Here is an 18,923-nt window from a genome sequence, read left to right on the forward strand (position 1 = left end):
TATCTTAAAAGCTCTTTAATGCGCTGCATCAGCTATTCCTTCATTAATCCATCATCAATTACGCAGTTAAAAGGTCTGGAGCTGATTCCTGATGTGACATCTCTATTTAGAAGCTGTTCCTATGAACCCACAACATGCAGTCAAAAGAGTTCTCAGTGGAGGAGAAACAGACCATCATGGGGCTGAAAAGAAGAAGAAATTCATTAGAGAGATGGCTGAAATATTAGGGGTGGCCATACCAACAGTTTGGTATATTCTGAAAAATAATGAGCACATTGTAGAGCATGGGAGCTCAAAAAGGCCAGGATGTCCAAGGAAGACAATAGTGGTGATTGATCACAGAATCCTTTCCTTAGTGAAAGAAAACCCCTTCAAAACATCCACCGAAGTGAAATACACTCTCAAGAAAGAGAAGACTTCCTGAGTGCAGATACAGAGGGTTCACCACAAGGTGTAAATCTTTAATCAGCCTTAGAAAAAAGGCCAGAGTAGAGTTTGTAAAAAAAAAAAATCTTAAGAAGCCACCGAGTACTGGAAAAGCATTGTATGGACCGATGAAACTAAGATCAACCTGTACCAGAATGATGGGAAGCAGAAAGTATGGCGAAAGCTTGGAACGGCTCATGATCCAGAACACACCACATCCTCTGTAAAACATTATGGAGGCAATGTGATGGCATGGGGATGCATGGCTTCCAATAGCACTGGGTCACTAGTGATAATTGATGATGTAACTGAAGACAGAAGTAGGTGGATGAATTCTGAAGTGTGCAGGGTGATACTTTCTCCAAATTCAACCAAATGCAGCAAGGTTGAGTGGATGGCACTTCACAGTACAATACACATAGACAATGACCCAAAATATTCTGTGAAAGCAACCCAGGAGTTTTTTAAGGCAAAGAAGTGGAATATTCTTCAATGGCCAAATCAATCATCAGTTCTCAACCCCATCGGGCATATATTTCACAGACATAACACAAATCTTAAGGCAGAAAGATCCACAAACAAGCAACAATTGAAGTCAGCTGCAGTAAAGGCCCTGCAAAGCATCACAAAGGAGGAAGCCCAGCATTTGGTGACGTCCATGGCTTCCAGATTTCAGGAAGTCATTATCTGTTAAGGATTCTCTATGAAGAGTTAAAAATGAGCATTTTATTTATGGTAAAATAAATTTGTCCAATTATATTTGAGCCCCTGAAATGAGGAGGTTTTGTAGAAAAATGGTTGCAGTTCCTAAGCGTTTCCTAGGATATTTTTGTTCAACCCCTTTAATTAAACCTGAAAGTCTACACTTCAGGCCTCCGACACATATCCGTTAAAAACGTGCATGTTTTGTCCGTTTCCGTATATACCGGAGACACGGACAAACGTGCACCAATGTTAATCTATGTTTGTGGTCAAACTTGCGTTTTTCATCATGTCCGTGTGTCCGTGATCCGTATGTGTTTCCGTTTTTCGCGGCAGCATGTCCATTTCCTGCACGGAACACGCACACATGGACACCATGAAAGTCAATGGTTTGGTGCGCACAAGTACGTGACATGGATGCATCTCTGTATGCTCCGTGTACGTTTTGTGCTTTTTTGTAGTGATGTTGGCTATTCTTTCTTTTTCTGTCTGTCGGTCAATCTCCCTCAGTCCGTCCGTCGGTCGGTCTCTCTGTCTGTCAGTCTCTCTCTGTCTTGTCTGTCCCTCTCTCTGTCTGTCGGTCAGTCTCCCCCCTCTCTCATACTTACCGATCCCTGATCACCGGCGCGGCGCTGCACGGCGTTCACACTGCTCCGGCGGCTTTTACTATTTTGAAAAAGCCGGCCGCTCATTAATCAATCTCGTATTCCCTGCTTTCCCCGCCCACCGGCGCCTCTGATTGGTTGCAGTGAGACACGCCCCCACGCTGAGTGACAGCTGCCTCACAGCAACCAATCACAGCTGCCGGTGGGCGGGTCTATACTGTGCAGTAAAATAAATAAATAAATTTTAAAAAAAACGACGTGCGGTTCCCCCCCATTTTGATACCAGCCAGGGTAAAGTCACACGGCTGAAGGCTGGTATTCTCAGGATGGGAAGCTCCACGTTATGGGGAGCCCACAGCCTAACAATATCAGCCAGCAGCCGCCCATAAATGCCACATCCATTAGATGCGACAGTTCTGGGACTCTACCCGGCTCTTCCCGAATTGCCCTGGCACATTGGCAATCGGGGTAATAAAGAGTTAATGGCAGCCCATAGCTGCCACTAAGTCCAAGATTAATCATGTCTGGCGTCTCCCCGAGATACCTTCCATGATTAATCTGTAAGTTACAGTAAATAAATACACACAACGAAAAATCCTTTATTTGAAATAATAAACACTAATAAAAAAACCTCGTTCACCAATTTATTAAGCCCCAAAAACCCATCCATGTCCGGCGTAATCCACGGAGGTCCCGCGTCGCTTCCAGCTCTGCTACATGAAGGTGACAGGAGCTGCAGAAAAACACCGCCGCTCCTGCCAGATCCACGCAGCAACTGAGGTGAGCCACGCGATCAGCGATGACATCACTCAGGTTACTCGTGGCCACCGCTGGATCCTCCAACTGTGACAGTAAGTCGCCCGAGTGACAGCGATGAAGTCACAGATGAGTTGCGGTCACGGGTGGAGGATCCAGCTAGCCGCGGGTAACCTGAGTGATGGCAGCGCTAATCGCGCTGCTCACTTCAGTCACTCAGGGGATTAGCGGTTACCGGTGAGTCCTTCACGGGTGACCGCTAATCAGTATGCGACACCCAGACAGAGCCGCGGTATGACAATGAAGTCGGGTGAAGTTCACCCGAGTTCATTCTCAGCACGCGACTCTGTCTGCTGTCTGCGTGTATTCATCAACGACATTTTACATCACACACACGGACATTTCACATGGAAAACACACTCACCCGTCAGTTACAAATCTCACGCACACACGGGCATTACACACGCACACACGGCTAGCATACGCCGGTCACACAGATGCCACACGGGCCATAAAAACGGACACAAAAACAGGAAACGGACCTGAAAAATGGACCGTAACACACATGCGTGCATTTTCACGGATGTGTGCTTCAGGCCTCAATTACATCTCAGTTGTTTCATTTTGAACTAAAAAATAGTGGCATGCAGAGCCGAAATCATGAAGGTTAAGTCACTGTCCAAATATTTATGGACCTAAATGTACAGTATATAGGAAAATGTATTGGTGATATGAAGATAATCTTTTCTATTGTAAGAAAACCATATATATTCTATACTGGCCACTACAGGTTATCGCCATGGTTTATAATGCTGAGAAGCTCAATATGACATTTTGCTATCTTGCAAACTTCTGTTAGCTGATTTCTGCACACAGTCTAAAGCCGGCGTTACATGCTACGATTTAAATGACGCTATGTTGTCGGGGTCAAGGTTTCCGTGATGCACATCCTGCATCGTTAGCGATGTCGTTGCGTGTGACATCTACGAGCGACTCCAAACGATCGCAAATAGGTTGAAAATCGTTGATCGTTGACACGTCGTTCAGTTTCAAAATATTGTTTGTCGTTTGGATCGCAGCAGACATATTGGTAAGTTTGACACCCTGCCAACAACGAACAACATCCAAACGACCGCCTTGGTCAAACAATATATCGCTAAACGATGTTGCGTCGTTTTTGAGATTGTTACGTGTGACCGCTAATAAACGACCTATGTGCGATCTCGGCAAAACGTACCAACGATCTGGGCGTGTCACATTATTTAAGAGATCGTCAGATAAATTGTAGCATGTAAAGCAGCCTTTAGGCTTCATACACACGTCAGTATTTTTGCATCATTGGCTGTCTCTCAAAGCCAAGAGAGGAACTTGAAGAAAAACTACAATTGAAAGATTGACACCTGTCCTGTGTTTTGGAATCACTCCTGGTTTTGGCATAAAAATACTGATCAAAAATACTGATAATACTGATGCGTGAATGAGGCCTAAGGTGCAGCAGATATATAGATGTAAAATGTTACCATGACAAATAACACGTTACATATCATAATAACTTGATTTGCTTGTTAACACAGCATGGGCATTGAAAATAATTGCTGATCCATGATATTATAATGCTTTAAGATTTGTTTCACACACCCTTGTTTCGTGGTTTGTACTTGGGCTATGACACATAGGCTGACCTAGGGACTCCTGACCGGAACTCAGCAGTTAAATAGGCATAAATGAGGCTGCCATATTCCAAGTCAGGAGACCCGCTATCAGTCCTTGAATCACAGTCTGATTGCGAACCTGTAATAGTGTGGTAGACTGCACTATAACATACTGCAGAGTGCTGTAATGACTCTAGTCTTGTAAAAAACAAACTGCTGTTTATTGCTTAGTTTAAATTCCCATGATAAGTTTTTGGTGAGTGTTTGATGCTGTATATTTTTTCTGTAAGATATAAGCAAGAGAACCACGAGTTGGTGTTTCTAGAAGGACAATACTCACAAATTAGATTAGAGAGTAGCATCATTGAGGAAATAAGTATAAAACTTAACTTTTAATCTTAGTCATTAAAATTGTAAAATATTAAAAAATACACTTAGGATCACCCTGCGGGTAACCAAAGGCACGTGTTCCCACACCGTGTCAAAGTACCTTTGGACAAAAACCATTAGGGGATAACGATCGTGTGTGGTAGGGGTATTTATACTCAAACTGTCCGTATACAAAAGTGGTGCCTGGGAAAATGGACAAAGGTCCCACTACCAGCATACAATACACATAGAGTATTGGATATATCAAATCCACAGAAAAACAAACAGCGGGATATAGCTTAAACCCCTTTGACAGTTTTCAACAAAAGCAGCATTTGGTGTATGGACCCTGCAGGTGACATACTAGTTCTTTGGCCTACTACATTTTCTGTCATGCTTGGTCCCCTGAGGAGTCACTAATTGTGACGAAACGCGTCGGGAGGCATATGGGGCATCGGTATACAAGAAAATAGGTTCAGATGTGGACCGTTCTTGTAAGGACGGGAGTCAAGAGGGTTTAGGGCAAGTTATATCAAGCCTGAACTCAAGCCCTTCTGTGACCCCTCCAATAAGAAAATTGCTGTGCTGAGCATCGGAAGATCATCTAAATGGGTGAGATCCATCCTTGTCTTTGCTTTATTTGTGTGTTGAAAACTGTCAAAGGGGTTTAAGCTATATCTTGCTGTTTGTTTTTCTGTGGATTTGATATATCCAATACTCTATGTGTATTGTATGCTGGTAGTGGGACCTTTGTCCATTTTCCCATGCACTACTTTTGTATACGGACAGTTTGAGTATAAATACCCCTACCACACACGATTGTTATCCCCTAATGGTTTTTGTCCAAAGGTACTTTGACACGGTGTGGGAACACGTGCCTTTGGTTACCCGCAGGGTGATCCTAAGTGTATTTTTTAATATTTTACAATTTTAATGACTAAGATTAAAAGTTAAGTTTTATACTTATTTCCTCACTGGTGCTACTCTCTAATATTTTTTCTGTACCAAAAATGCAGCATTGCAGCGTCTTATGGTACAATCAGGATTAGTCACATTTTGGAAGCACTGTAGTGTACAGTACAAGCACAGTGAATGGGATTAATAGAAATCTCATGCCCACCGTGTTTCTTTATAACTCTGCGTAAACTTACTTTTGGTGTGGGTTTTCTGTCTGCAACACATTAATTTCTTGTGCAGAGACACTTGACTGTCCTGCGTGGAAGAACGCAATGAACACAGAAAAAATATGCTGCTTCCAGACCACCACATAACCCTGATCATGGGAACGTGCCGTTACAGTTCCACCAAATTAGAGGGGATTTATAGAAATGTCATGCCTACTGTGTCAATATATCTATTTCTCTTGCAAGTATTCTGAGTTTTATGTGTGGAGTATTCCCATAGCAGTGCATTAGATGTGCAAAATCCACAGGTAAACAAACCACAGAAAAATCCAAGGGTAAAAAACACCGCACTTAAAACTACATGTAATTTCCACATGATTGTAACAATAAAATTTTGTTGAAGCTAAATACCAAGAGGTATCACAACCAAAGCTGCTTTGTTTAAAACAAACATACCAAAATGAGACAAGAAGCGCAGCATCAAAATCTAAAAACAAACCCAAACTCAAGGAACGTAATTTACCTAAAAGATGTAGAAATGCTGCAGAAAATCTACAATATCAAAAGCTCACTAAAAACTCATCATAGGAACTTAGACTAAAGGCCGCTTTACACGCTGCGACATCGCTCAAGCGATCTCGTTGAGGTCACGGAATTTGTGACGCACATCCGGTCGCTTTAGCCATGTCTTTGCTTGTGACACCTATGAGCAATTTTGAATCGTCGCAAAAACAGTCAAAATCGCTCATCGTGACATGCCCCCCTATTTTCGAATATCGCTGCTGCTCGGTGTACAAAGTAGTTCGTCGCTCCTGCGGCAGCACACATCGCTATGTGTGACACCGCAGGAACGAGGAACCTCACCTTACCTGCGGCCGGCCGCAATGAGGAAGGAAGGAGGTGGGCGGGATGTTACGTCCCTCTCATCTCCGCCCCTCTGCTTCTATTGGGCGGCGGTTCGGTGACGCTGCTGTGACGTTGCTGTGACGCTGAACAAGCCGCCCCCTTAGAAAGGAAGCGGTTCGCCCTCCACTGCCAGAACTCATATTCCCAGTGTATAGCAATACAGTATTGAAAAGCCAGACAAGTAGACTAGGGCTACATTCATGTTTACATGTGACATGTCTTAGTTTTGTCTATTTTGTTCTCAGACAGCACATGAACCTTTAGTTGAATTGTGCCATACACACATGCACATGGAAAATTGGTTTAATTGTGCCATACACACATCAGTTTTAAAAACAGATCCCTGTCTCAAGATTCAGAGCATGTCCTATTCTAATCTGTTTTGGTGATCCGTGTAAAACAGATGACATACTTTGTACTTCAGCATTCCATATGAGTTTAATCCATTTTTAACTGATACATTGATAAAGGTGTTGTACAGCCTAAAATCTGCAGTCACTCTGAGACAGCAGACTTGTGAATCCTTATATTGCGTGCGCTGCACACTGTAAAGATTCTCTAGTTCAAATGCCAGGGGGCGAAGCGTGCGTGACCGCAATTATTTGATTTGCATACATGCGGTCATGTACCAACAAGACGTCCAAGGCCTTGTTCAATGCAAATGTTTTGAGCAAGGCTGAATATGTCTAGTCTGAATGTGGCCAGAAGTATGCAGATCTCATACTTGAGATCATAAGACCACCCACCCTGGCGCTGGCAATCATAACCTACTTACGGATTACAGTGCGGATTGCAGACTTGTGTCTCAACAGACAAGAGATGTATCACACATATCTCAGTCGGTGGAAGAGAGCACAGCTGTGATATGTGAAGAAGTCTGTTCTTATCCATGTTGTGCACCATGAAAAGATCTCCAGATTCATCCTCCTCCTCTGTCAGTCTGACAGCTTTATAGCAGTGCATGCAGACTTGCTGTGACCAACTAGAAACACAAAACATTAAGGAGGATGAAGCTAAAGATAACCCCTATTGTGCTCAGTGAGAAAAGGGAGGGATATATTTCTTTTTATATCACAGCATTGCTCCCAGCTGACTGAGGTATATATGATACAGCTCTTTTCAGTTCAGACAAACGTCACAGGCGCTGTATATGTCCAGTCTGCAGCCTTTCCTGACTAGAACAGGCTGAATTATATTAGGGACAACATTTTATCTCATTCTCAGAGGTCCCCTGTAAAACAGATGAAAAATGGTCAGCTCACTTCTTTAAACCACTTGATATCTTTGGAAAGCAGAAGTGGTTAAAATGGTTAAATGAATAGCAAATAGTTTTTACTAGTGATGGGCGAACTCGCAGATTTCCGGAATCGGCGGGTTTAACCAGAGTTTTGGTTTGAGCTCGGAATTGATTCTGGTTATCTAGCCGGATGATGATCCCCATATAAGTCTACGGGGACCCGAATCAGGCACTTTAAAATAGTGGTAGAAAGGGCTAGGGAGATTAGAGCAGGCGCATTATACTAACCAGTCTCCCGTGCGGCAATAACACTACTTCTGGGGCTGCTCATTAACCTCATGCATATGCACTGCTTCCCCCACCCACCTACAGTGCAAGTGTCTGTGATTGGTTGCAGGCAGAGCACACCCCCATCCTGTCTGACTGCATGTCTGACAGCTAGGAATCGTACACGATGTCTGTTTAGGTATAGTGGTGTAAAAATAAATAATTTTAAAACATTGGTGTAGGGTCCCCCTATATTATGATATTCAGCACAGATAAAGCATACGGGTACAGGCTGCAGCCCCCAGCCATGTGCTTATCTTGGCTGTGTATCAAAATAAGAAGGACCCCATTTAGCTTTTTTAAATTATTAAAATAAATAATTTAAAAAAAGGCATGCAGTTTCCCCCTCACTCAATTTTGATAATCAGCCATGATAAAGCCAACTGCTAGGGACTGGTATTTTCAGGCTAGGGAGGCCCATGGTTATTGCCCCCCACCTAAAAATAGCCTGCAGCCACCCAGAATTGTCGCATGCATTAGATGCTACAATCCCAGCAATTTACTTGACTCATCCCGATTGCCCTGTTGCGGTGGCAAGGTAACAAAAGGTAACAAGGTGTAACAAGGGGGTAACAAGGGGTTAATAATAGCTCCCAGCTGCCACTAAGTTCTAGATTAGTAATGGGAGGTGTCTATAAGCCCCTCATTACTAATGTGTAAGTGAAAAAATATAAACACAAACACTGAAAAAATCCTTTATTTAAATTATTTTATTAAAAAAAACACCCTCTTTCATCTCTTTATTAACCCCAAACACCCAGTTCCGACATAATCCACACGAGGTACCACGACGATTCTGGCTCTGCTACATACTGAAGTCACAGCGCGCGGGCACAGAACACGTCCTTACGCTGTGGGCTTCAAGTAGAGACTGACATCATTGTTTGTCTTTATTTCTTTTCAGCAACAAATTAGTAACTGCCATCTATCTCAGTAATGGGAAAGTCTTCACTGAAGGGTATGCTCACACGAGCGTATAAATCGGACGAGTGCAATCCGAGAAAATCTTGCATTGCACTCGGCCCCATGTTAGACAATGCTGCAGCTCAGATCAGCGATTTTTTTTCTCCGCCCTAAACTGAGGAAAAAATCGCAGCATGCTGTGATTTTCTGCAAAAGCCGTATCACTCGCACCCATTCAAGTGAATGGGTGTGAGAGAAACATCGGACTGCACTCGGATGTTATACCAGTGCAGTGCGATATACGCACAGGCTAACAATGGAGAAGATTGGAGGGATTAACCCCTCCCTCTCCTTTGAAGCGCCCGCCCTCAGCTTCGCAGCTGTAACCCGATCGCAAGATCCGGTCACAGTCGCATGACACTCGGCTCAGGCTCGCAGCAGAGCCTGAGCCGGGGGTCATTAGCATATCGCATCCGTTGCTCTTGCATCGGATGCGATATGCTAATGTGTCTGCAGTCGAATACAGATTTTACCTCGTAATTGAGAGTTTTGATAATGACTGATCAATTCTGGCAGAGAAAGAAGCAGATTTGTGTGATAAGATATATTACAAAATTGCTTATTTTCATGTGTTCATGCAGTTTCTCCTGTACATTCTAGGATCCAGGGCCTAAAGTAAAAACAATAATGGTTCTGGAATAGTAACTAATAAAACCTGGTCAGTAAAAAGTGAAGATTTGTCCAGTGTTTAGACATTTTATTTATGTGTATGGATGTTTTATATATATTTATACCAACAATAATACATTAACTGTATACTCATGTAATGTTTCTTTTTCAGCTGAAATCCATAGTGAAAGTATTATTTTGAGAGATGATTTTGATTCTTACAAGCAGCAGGAATTGAACCCAAATATTTGGTAGGTGGAGTAACTATTGCTTAATGCCATGTAACATCATTATGTTTTTATTGTAGATATCATTGGCATTGATTGAATGATGCTGTCACATTGTCTATACAATGATATGATATAGTGGCAACGTTTTAAAAAAGTTTTTTGAATGAAGGATACTCGGAAGATTACACTCAGAATATTTAATAACATAAATGGTTATTCTAAACTAAATGAGCGGGGTCAGCAGTGTAACTGGAGGAACCCATACATTCTAGCATCTACCATGAACGTAGAATGTATGGGCTCATTCCAGGTTACTGGGTGTGACCAGCTTGGTTAGTGTGCGTAGTGATGTTTCCTCTTGTCCACCATATCCATGCAAGGGGGGCTTTGCCCCCCCCCACACTCTAACTTTGGGTCCCACCCCCAGACCCCTATTTCTATTATAAACACATCCATGCCCACGTGGACTTGGAACAATAAAGTTTATTCTGGATGAAAACATCAGACGGCATTTGTGCGCTCCAGAGAATGAATGAGCCGCGATGACTGGATGCAGGGAGACGCGTCACACAGGCTGGGGGCGCACCTCACTTCAACCAAACACACAGGCCAGGTTAGCATATGAAATGAGCAGCACAGGGAGGCAGGAGGAGCAGTGTACAGCAGCGCGGAAGCAGCGTACAGCTGAGCAGGAACCTGGGTAAGTATGAAGCGCTTGCTTCATTCTTAGTTTCTTTATTTTTCCTTTATTTTTATTTTTTTAATTTTTCAAGATCTGGATCAAACAGCTGGAATCCCGGGCTCGGGTCCGGCATCTGGGCAACTGTGAAACCATGCGGATCCGGACTTTTAGGCTGGAGTCACACTTGCGAGAGACTCACGCGAGTCTCACATCACATCACCCGGCATGGCCACACACTCTCCTGACAGGAGCGGGTCAGCTGTATGTATTTCTATGCAGCTGAGATGCTCCTGTCCAGAGAGCTGCAGGCCATGTCGGGTGATGTGATGCAAGACTTGCAAGAGTCTCTCACAAGTGTGACTCCGGCCTTAAGGTCCAGTCACACTAAGCAACTTACCAGCGATCCCAACAACGATAGGGATCGCTGGTAAGTTGCTAGGAGGTTGCTGGTGAGATGTCACACTGCAACGCTCCAGCGATCCCACCAGCAACCTGACCTGGCAGGGATCGCTGGAGCGTGGCTACACGAGTTGCTGGTGAGCTCACCAGCAACCAGTGACCAGCCCCCAGCGCTGCATGGAAGATGCTGTGCTTGGTAACTAAGGTAAATATCGGTAACCAACCCGATATTTACCTTGGTTACCACCGCACAGAGCTACACGTGCAGAGAGCAGGGAGCAGCGCACACTGAGCGCTGGCTCCTTGCTCTCCTAGCTACAGCACACATCGGGTTAATTACCTGATGTATGCTGCAGCTAAATGTGCAGAGAGCAGGGAGCAGCGCACACTGAGCGCTGGCTCCCTGCTCTCCTACTTACAGCACACATGGGGTTAATTACCTGATGTGTGCTGCAGCTACATGTGCACAGAGCAGGGAGCAGCGCACAATGCTTAGCACTGGCTCCCTGCTCTCCTACTTACAGCACACATCAGGTTAATTAACCCGATGTGTCCTGCAGCTAGCTACATGTGCACAGAGCAGGAGCCGGCAGCACAGGCAGTGAGAGCGGCGGAGGCTGGTATCGAAGGTAAATATCGGGTAACCAAGGACAGGGCTTCTTGGTTACCAGATGTTTACATTGGTTACCAGCCTCAGCAGAAGCCGGCTCCTGCTGCCTGCACATTTAGTTGTTGCTCTGTCACACACAGCGATCTGTGCTGCACAGCGGGACAGCAACAACTAAAAAATGGCCCAGGACATTCAGCAACAACCAACGACCTCACAGCAGGGGCCAGGTTGTTGCTGGATGTCACACACAGCAACATCGCTAGCAACGTCACAAACGTTGTTCGTTACCAGCGATGTTGCTAGCGATGTTGCTTAGTGTGACGGGGCCTTTAGTCCGGGTCCGCCCATCCCTATTAATTAAGTCCTAACGACGCTGATAAGATATAGAACTGTAGCATGTCCAAAGCTACTAAGGATTTGTATCCAAACTGGAAGGGGCTAATATCTTTAAGTAACTTTTTAAAAACAACATTTTTTGTAAAGTAAGTGAAGAATATTGTTGCAGAGACTTCCTGTAGAGCTTCATTAGTATTATTAGAGTGAAGAGAAACTGTAAGAAGATGGGAGGAATAACAGATGTTTCCCTTCCATTAAATCGTTTGGTGAGGTGAACTGGGCAGGAAAATTATCCGGTAAATGGTTGGAAATGTATCGTCTTTTCATACCTGAAAAGATAAACATGATACGTGTTAATAGATTCAGTGACTTTGTGAATTACAGATAACATGAACCCTGGAGGAATCATCATATCAGGTGCCAGGAAATTCTTAGCACATGAGAGAATGCAGGAAAATCTGGGTCTAGTGCACATAACAACAGCAATTAAAGATGTATTTACCATAAGAAGTTTCTGCTGACATTTGCCCACATTGAAGTTTTTTATTTAGACAAAATGCAAACTGTTTCTTTCCTCCTCTCTTTCTTCAAAAACACCAGGAATGTTTAAAAAGTCACCAAAATATAAAAAAACACCAAAGATGCATATAAAAAAAAGCCAAACACAGAATAGTAAAGCGGATTTACTCTAGCATTTTGCTCTGTTTTCTAAGGTTAAAGCGGTTGTCCACTTCCCTGACTCAGCTACTGGTTTTGACTTAAATGATTAAGGATAATGCTTCTAAAGATCCCCATATGCCTTTTCTGCAAAGTTTTATGTTTTATTCCTTTCTGCTTCACTTCCTATGCCCTGAAATTAGCTCTGTTGTCATAACGATTTACTTCCTCTTCAGAATCCTCTGGTCCCTTCCTGCTACATTTCCAATCACTCCTTGTGCAGGACTGCAAGCCAGCAGTGAGCTCACCCCCTGTAACTCCGCCTACACCCCTCCCCCAGAGTCACACACAGCCCAGCACAATCTCCTGTATTGGACACTGCTGTATATAGAAGTAATGCACAGAGCAACATTACACCAGCCGTGACAATAAAGATTATCCCCTTCTGCCATGGATAATAGGATGGACCAAAGGAAGGTTAGGAAGAGATCTGAATGTAAATCATTTCTGCACTATTAGTTTAATGAAGACAACTGCCAAGCAATGTTATACTCCAAAGACAACTGCATAAAGGCAGCAACCTGCAGTGGGGACTTCACCCGTTCAACAGTACCATACGGATTGTATGCACAAAATTGCTGTGAATGCTACCATCTGACGATTGAATCTACTTGCTCTTACGGAACCTTTATCATATGGACACCCACTGAGCTTTTTTAGCACATATGGTAAAGACAATTTACTTGCTATCGCTCACCTTAGTATTCTATTAATATTTTGCTCTATTTAGCAACCTAATGTTTATTATTTACCGTATTTTTCGCTTTATAAGACGCACCTGATTATAAGACGCACCCCTAAATTTGGTGAAGGAATTAATAAATGGGGTCCGTCTTATAATGCCTGTGTCCGTCTAACAAATCATATAGGGTATATGTCCCTCATAGCCCCCCATCCTAAAATTAGCCCCCTTAATCTGGATATGGCCACCTTATATTGAATATAGCCCCCTTGTGCTGGCACACGTCCCCCAGTGATGCCACATGTCCCCTATGGCTGGCACACGTTCCCTATGGCTGGCACACGTCCCCTATGGCTGGCACACGGCCCCTATGGCTGGCACGTGGCCCCCTGTTGCTGGCACACAGACCCCAGTGATGCCACATGTCCCTTATTGCTGGCACACGTCCTCTATGGCTGGCACACGGCCCCTATGGCTGGCACACGGCCCCCTGTGGCTGGCACACGGCCCCCTGTGGCTAACACATGGCCCGCTATTGGTACACATGGCCCCCTGTGGCTCGCACACATCACCCTGTGTTAGATATTGCCCCCATGCTGCTGCTTTTAGTAAAATAAACTCTTTCCTTACCTTCTCCAGCACTGTCTTCCCTTGTGTCTCCCTTCTTGGGGTTGAGCTCCGGCTTCCTGCACTTTCTGGTTCACGGAGCCGGTCATGTGATCGGCACAGTAGAGTGATATCATCTCTGCGTGCATCATCACAGCGGCAGCAGGAGACCGGGGAGACACGCAGGAGGAGGTAAGTAAAGAGTTTTTTATTTTACTGTGGGCAGCAGAATGGGGGCCATATCTAACACAGGGGTGCATATGCGATCAAAGGGGAGCACAGGCAGATATAATATGCGCCGCTCCCCCATACCGTCACCGCGGTGCGGTTTCAGCACTACGGTGATGGACAGCGGCTGTGCATATTATATGAGCGGGAGCAGGACAGGAAATCTAATGCTGCAGCCTTCACCAGCTCACTAGCCTCTACCAGCCTCCCTCAGCCTCCAGCACTGATCCAGAGCGGCCCCCAACTCCCTTTGACCCTGCAGTATATAATCAATATATTCGGATTATAAGAGGCACCCCCTACTTTCCCCCAAAATTTGGGGGAACAAAAGTGCGCCTTATAAAGCGAAAAATATGGTAATCTGTGATGCAGCCACCATTTTCCTACAAGGTGCTTTTAAAATTTTCAAATATTGGTACCAATTTTATCAGGTTGCTGCTTTTAAGAAGTTGTCTTGGTGTATGACATTGCCTTTTAACCCATTAACCACCACTAATACGCCTTTTAACTATGGCAGTAAAAGGCCATCCTCAGTGACACTTTTTCGTAGTGCTCATAGCTGCATAATGCCCCCAGGGCATGAAAATCCCATGGGTGACAGCTGTATATTACATCACTTGTGGGGTTGACACATGTCTCTACAAACTGGGTATTCTTATAATGCACACTGATGTGTCTTTTCCTTTTGGGTCATTATTTCTGATCAGAGCCGCTGAGAGAGTGCACTGACACTATGCATATTGCTCAGTGACAAGAATCTACCAAGTATCTGTCGGAAATGACAACCAAAGTATGCTCAGTAGATCTGAGACTAGCCCAACCGTTGAAATGAAGTGTCATCAGAGGCTGGGCTAGTCTCAGGTCTACTGTGTATACAACTAAATGTATTGCTTTGGACTGAAGCTGTAGTTAAGTAGTTAAAATCAATCAGTAGCACTGCAAAAAGTTAGTGTAGCCCAGGCATAAAGGGTTATTATTAAAAAAAATGTTATCATCAGCATAGGAAAAAAATTTCTGATCTTTGAGGGTCAACCCACTGGAAACCCCCAATGATATTAAGATTGGTGCATTACAACTCCACAAATGGGGATCAGCAGCCCCATCCTAAATGGATGCACAACCTCTGCTCTAATCATTAATTATGGGACTAGTCGAGCGCTACACTTGTTAGTCCCATAGATCCCATAGATGCTCACCACAGCCTGCCATACAGTATGATGTCCCATAGCCTCCACACATAGATTGATGGCCCTCACAGACCACCACATAGTATGAGGGTCACCACAGTTCCTAATATAATATAATGGTCATCACAGCCATCCAAACAGTATGATTGTCACCACGGCCCCCCATACAGTATGATGGTCACCACAGGTCCCTGCAGAGTATGATGTCCTCCACATCACTCCATGCAGTGTGATGTCACCTACAGCCACACATATAATATGGTAACCACAGACCACCATACAGTCTGGTTACCACAGCTCCCTGTCCCCATACAGTATGATGTTCCCCACAATCCCCCATGCAATGCAATGTCCCCCATTATACAGTATGATGTCTCCCAGAAGCCACCATGCAGGATGATATCCCCCACAAACCCCCATGAAGTATAATAACCCCACAGCCTCCAAAAACACGCAGTAAAATACCCCACAGCCCCCCACACAGTATGATACCCCTCAAGCCCCCATACCGTTTTGTCTCCCCCACAGCCCTCTACGAGGTATGATGGCCTTTCCTCAGTCTCCCCAAAGTATGATGACCCCCCATCCTCCTACAAAGCATGATGGCCCTCCCAACAATATTGCTTTTTTTGGAATGTATTTATTTTCTGTGTTAGGAAGTTTTGATTCCATATTCTTTATGTATTTAAGAAGAATACTGAATTCCAGCATACATCGTATTAAAATGTAAGGAAAAAAATGTTTTTTAAAGAATACAAATGTCTAATTTAGTATAACGATCCCCACATATGCAGGTACTTTAAAAAGTTCTTAAAACTATGTAAGTAAGCAAGGTGTTAAATCAGTGATCGAAGCTGATCTTGTTTGATTGTGATGTGCTTGGGTGCAATATTCAATATTGAAGATCTACAGGCAGAATACTTAAAGGGAACATGTCACCAATTTTTCGGCCTATAAGCTGCAGCCACCACCACCGGACTCTTATATACAGCATTCTAACATGCTTTATAGAAGAGCCCAGGCCGCTGTGTAGAACATAAAAACACTTTATAATACTCACCTAACGGTTGCGCTGTGGTGGAGTTGGGCCATATGGGCATCTCCATTGTCCGGTGCTGGCGCCGCCTCTTTTGGCCATCTTCGTCCTCCTTCTGAAGCCTGTGTGCATGACGCATCTTACGTCAAACATACTCGCTGGTCCCACGCAGGCGCACTACAATACTTTGATCTGCCCTGCTCAGAGCAGATCAAAGTGCGCCTGCTCAGGACCTCAATGCTGGCGAGTGTGGATGACGTAGGAAGCGTCATGCACCGCGGCTAGAGAAGAAGGAAGACAAAGATGGCCGAAAGAGGCAGAGCCGGCACCGGACAACGGAGACTCCCATCTGACTAGAATCCACCACAGTGAGACTGTTAGGTGAGTATTATAAAGTGTTTTTTATGTTCTACACAGCGGCCTGGGCTCTTATATACAGCATGTTAGAATGCAATATACAGTGCTGGCCAAAAGTATTGTCACCCCTGCAATTCTGTCAGATAATACTCAGTTTCTTCTTGAAAATGATTGCAATCACAAATTCTTTAGTATTATTATCTTCATTTAATTTGTCTTCAATGAAAAAAAAGAAAATAAATTGTTATAAAGCCAAATTGGATATAATTCCCCACCAAACAATAAAAAAAGAGGGTGGACAGCAGTATTGGCACTGTTTGAAAAATTATGTGATGCTTCTCTAATTTGTGTAATTAACAGCACCTGTAACTTCCCTAACAGGTGTTGGCAATAACTAAATCACACTTGCAGCCAGTTGGCATGGATTAAAGTTGACTCAACCTCTGTTCTGTGTCCTTGTGTGTACCACATTGAGCATGTAGAAAAGAAAGAAGACCAAAGAACTGTCTGAGGACTTGAGAATCCAAATTGTGAGGAAGCATGAGCAATCTCAAGGCTACAAGTCCATCTCCAAAGACCTGAACGTTCCTGTGTCTACGGTGCACAGTGTCATCAAGAAGTTTAAAGCCCATGGCACTGTTGCTAACCTCCTAGGATGTGGAAGGAAAAGAAAAATTGACGAGAGATTTCAACGCAAGATTGTGCGGATGGTGGATAAAGAACCTCGACTAACATCCAGACAAGTTCAAGTTGCCCTGCAGTCCGAGGGTACAACAGTGTCAACCCGTACTATCCGTCGGCGTCTGAATGAAAAGGGACTGTATGGTAGGATACCCAGGAAGACCCCACTTCTTACCCCGAGACATAAAAAAGCCAGGCTGGAGTTTTCCAAAACTTATCTGAGAAAGCCTAAAACGTTTTGGAAGAATGTTCTCTGGTCAGATGAGTCAAAAGTAGAGCTTTTTGGGAAAAACCATCAACATAGAGTTTACAGGAAAAAAAAAGAGGCATTCAAAGAAAAGAATACGGTCTCTACAGTCAAACATGGCGGAGGTTCCCTGATGTTTTGGGGTTGCTTTGCTGCCTCTGGCACTGGACTGCTTGACAGTGTCCATGGCATTATAAAGTCTGAAGACTACCAACAAATTTTGCAGCATAATGTAGGGCCCAGTGTGAGAAAGCTGGGTCTCCCTCAGAGGTCATGGGTCTTACAGCAGGACAATGATCCAAAACACACTTCAAAAAGCACTAGAAAATGGTTTGAGAGAAAGCACTGGAGACTACTAAAGTGGCCAGCAATGAGTCCAGACCTGAATCCCATAGAACACCTGTGGAGAGATCTCAAAATGGCAGTTTGGAGACGGCACCCTTCAAATCTCAGGGACCTGGAGCAGTTTGCCAAAGAAGAATGGTCTAAAATTCCAGCAGAGCATTGTAAGAAACTCATTGATGGTTACCGGGAGAAGTTGTTCGCAGTTATTTTGGCTAAAGGTTGCGCAACCAAGTATTAGGCTAAGGGTGTAAATACTTTTGTCTGGCCCATTTTTGGAGTTTTGTGTGAAATGATCAATGATTTGATTTTTGTTTCATTCTCTTTTGTGTTTTTTCATTGCAAGCAAAATCAATGAAGATAATAATACCAAAGAATTTGTGATTGCAATCATTTTCAAGAAGAAACTGAGTATTATCTGACAGAATTGCAGGGGTGCCAATACTTTTGGCCAGCACTGTATAAGAGCCCAGTGGTGGTCGCCGCAGCTTGTAGGCCGAAAAAGTGGTGACAGGTTCCCTTTAATACAAGCTCAGTTAATTTTCTTGTATCAAAATTGTGTTATTGCTATACAATACAACTAAAAAAAAATCAATGTAGTCTTAGATTAGTGAACTGCTACCATTCACTGTTTAATCATATTATTTACTCTGTTGTAACATATTTGAAAACAGATGACAAATTTGCAGGTTTTTTTAGTCTATCACCATTCATTAGAGAAATGCATTGAATAAAAGAGGGATGTACATGGAAAAAGGATATGATCTTGAACAAGTGTTATTTCATATTTAAAACCATACCAAAGAGGAAAAAATAGGGATAATGATTTAACAGCACAATTCATATAAAATAGCATTATTCCATTCACCCTAGACACATGGAGAAGTTGGCAGAGACATTTTTTTCC

The 18,923-nt window shown here is 43.7% G+C and overlaps 1 protein-coding gene across 4 annotated transcripts in view; it reads left to right on the top strand.

Moving 5' to 3' along the window:
* The window catches only part of RELN (reelin), a 906,715-nt gene that overhangs the window by 408,705 nt on the left and 479,087 nt on the right, over positions 1-18,923 (top strand). For all 4 annotated transcript variants that reach the window (XM_075345182.1, XM_075345183.1, XM_075345181.1 and 1 more), the window contains one exon: positions 9,849-9,927. In XM_075345182.1, the coding sequence (XP_075201297.1) occupies positions 9,849-9,927 (79 nt within the window). The remainder of the gene's footprint in view (positions 1-9,848; positions 9,928-18,923) is intronic.

Source organism: Anomaloglossus baeobatrachus, chromosome 4, assembly GCF_048569485.1.
Source record: "Anomaloglossus baeobatrachus isolate aAnoBae1 chromosome 4, aAnoBae1.hap1, whole genome shotgun sequence".
Classification (NCBI taxonomy): domain Eukaryota; kingdom Metazoa; phylum Chordata; class Amphibia; order Anura; family Aromobatidae; genus Anomaloglossus; species Anomaloglossus baeobatrachus.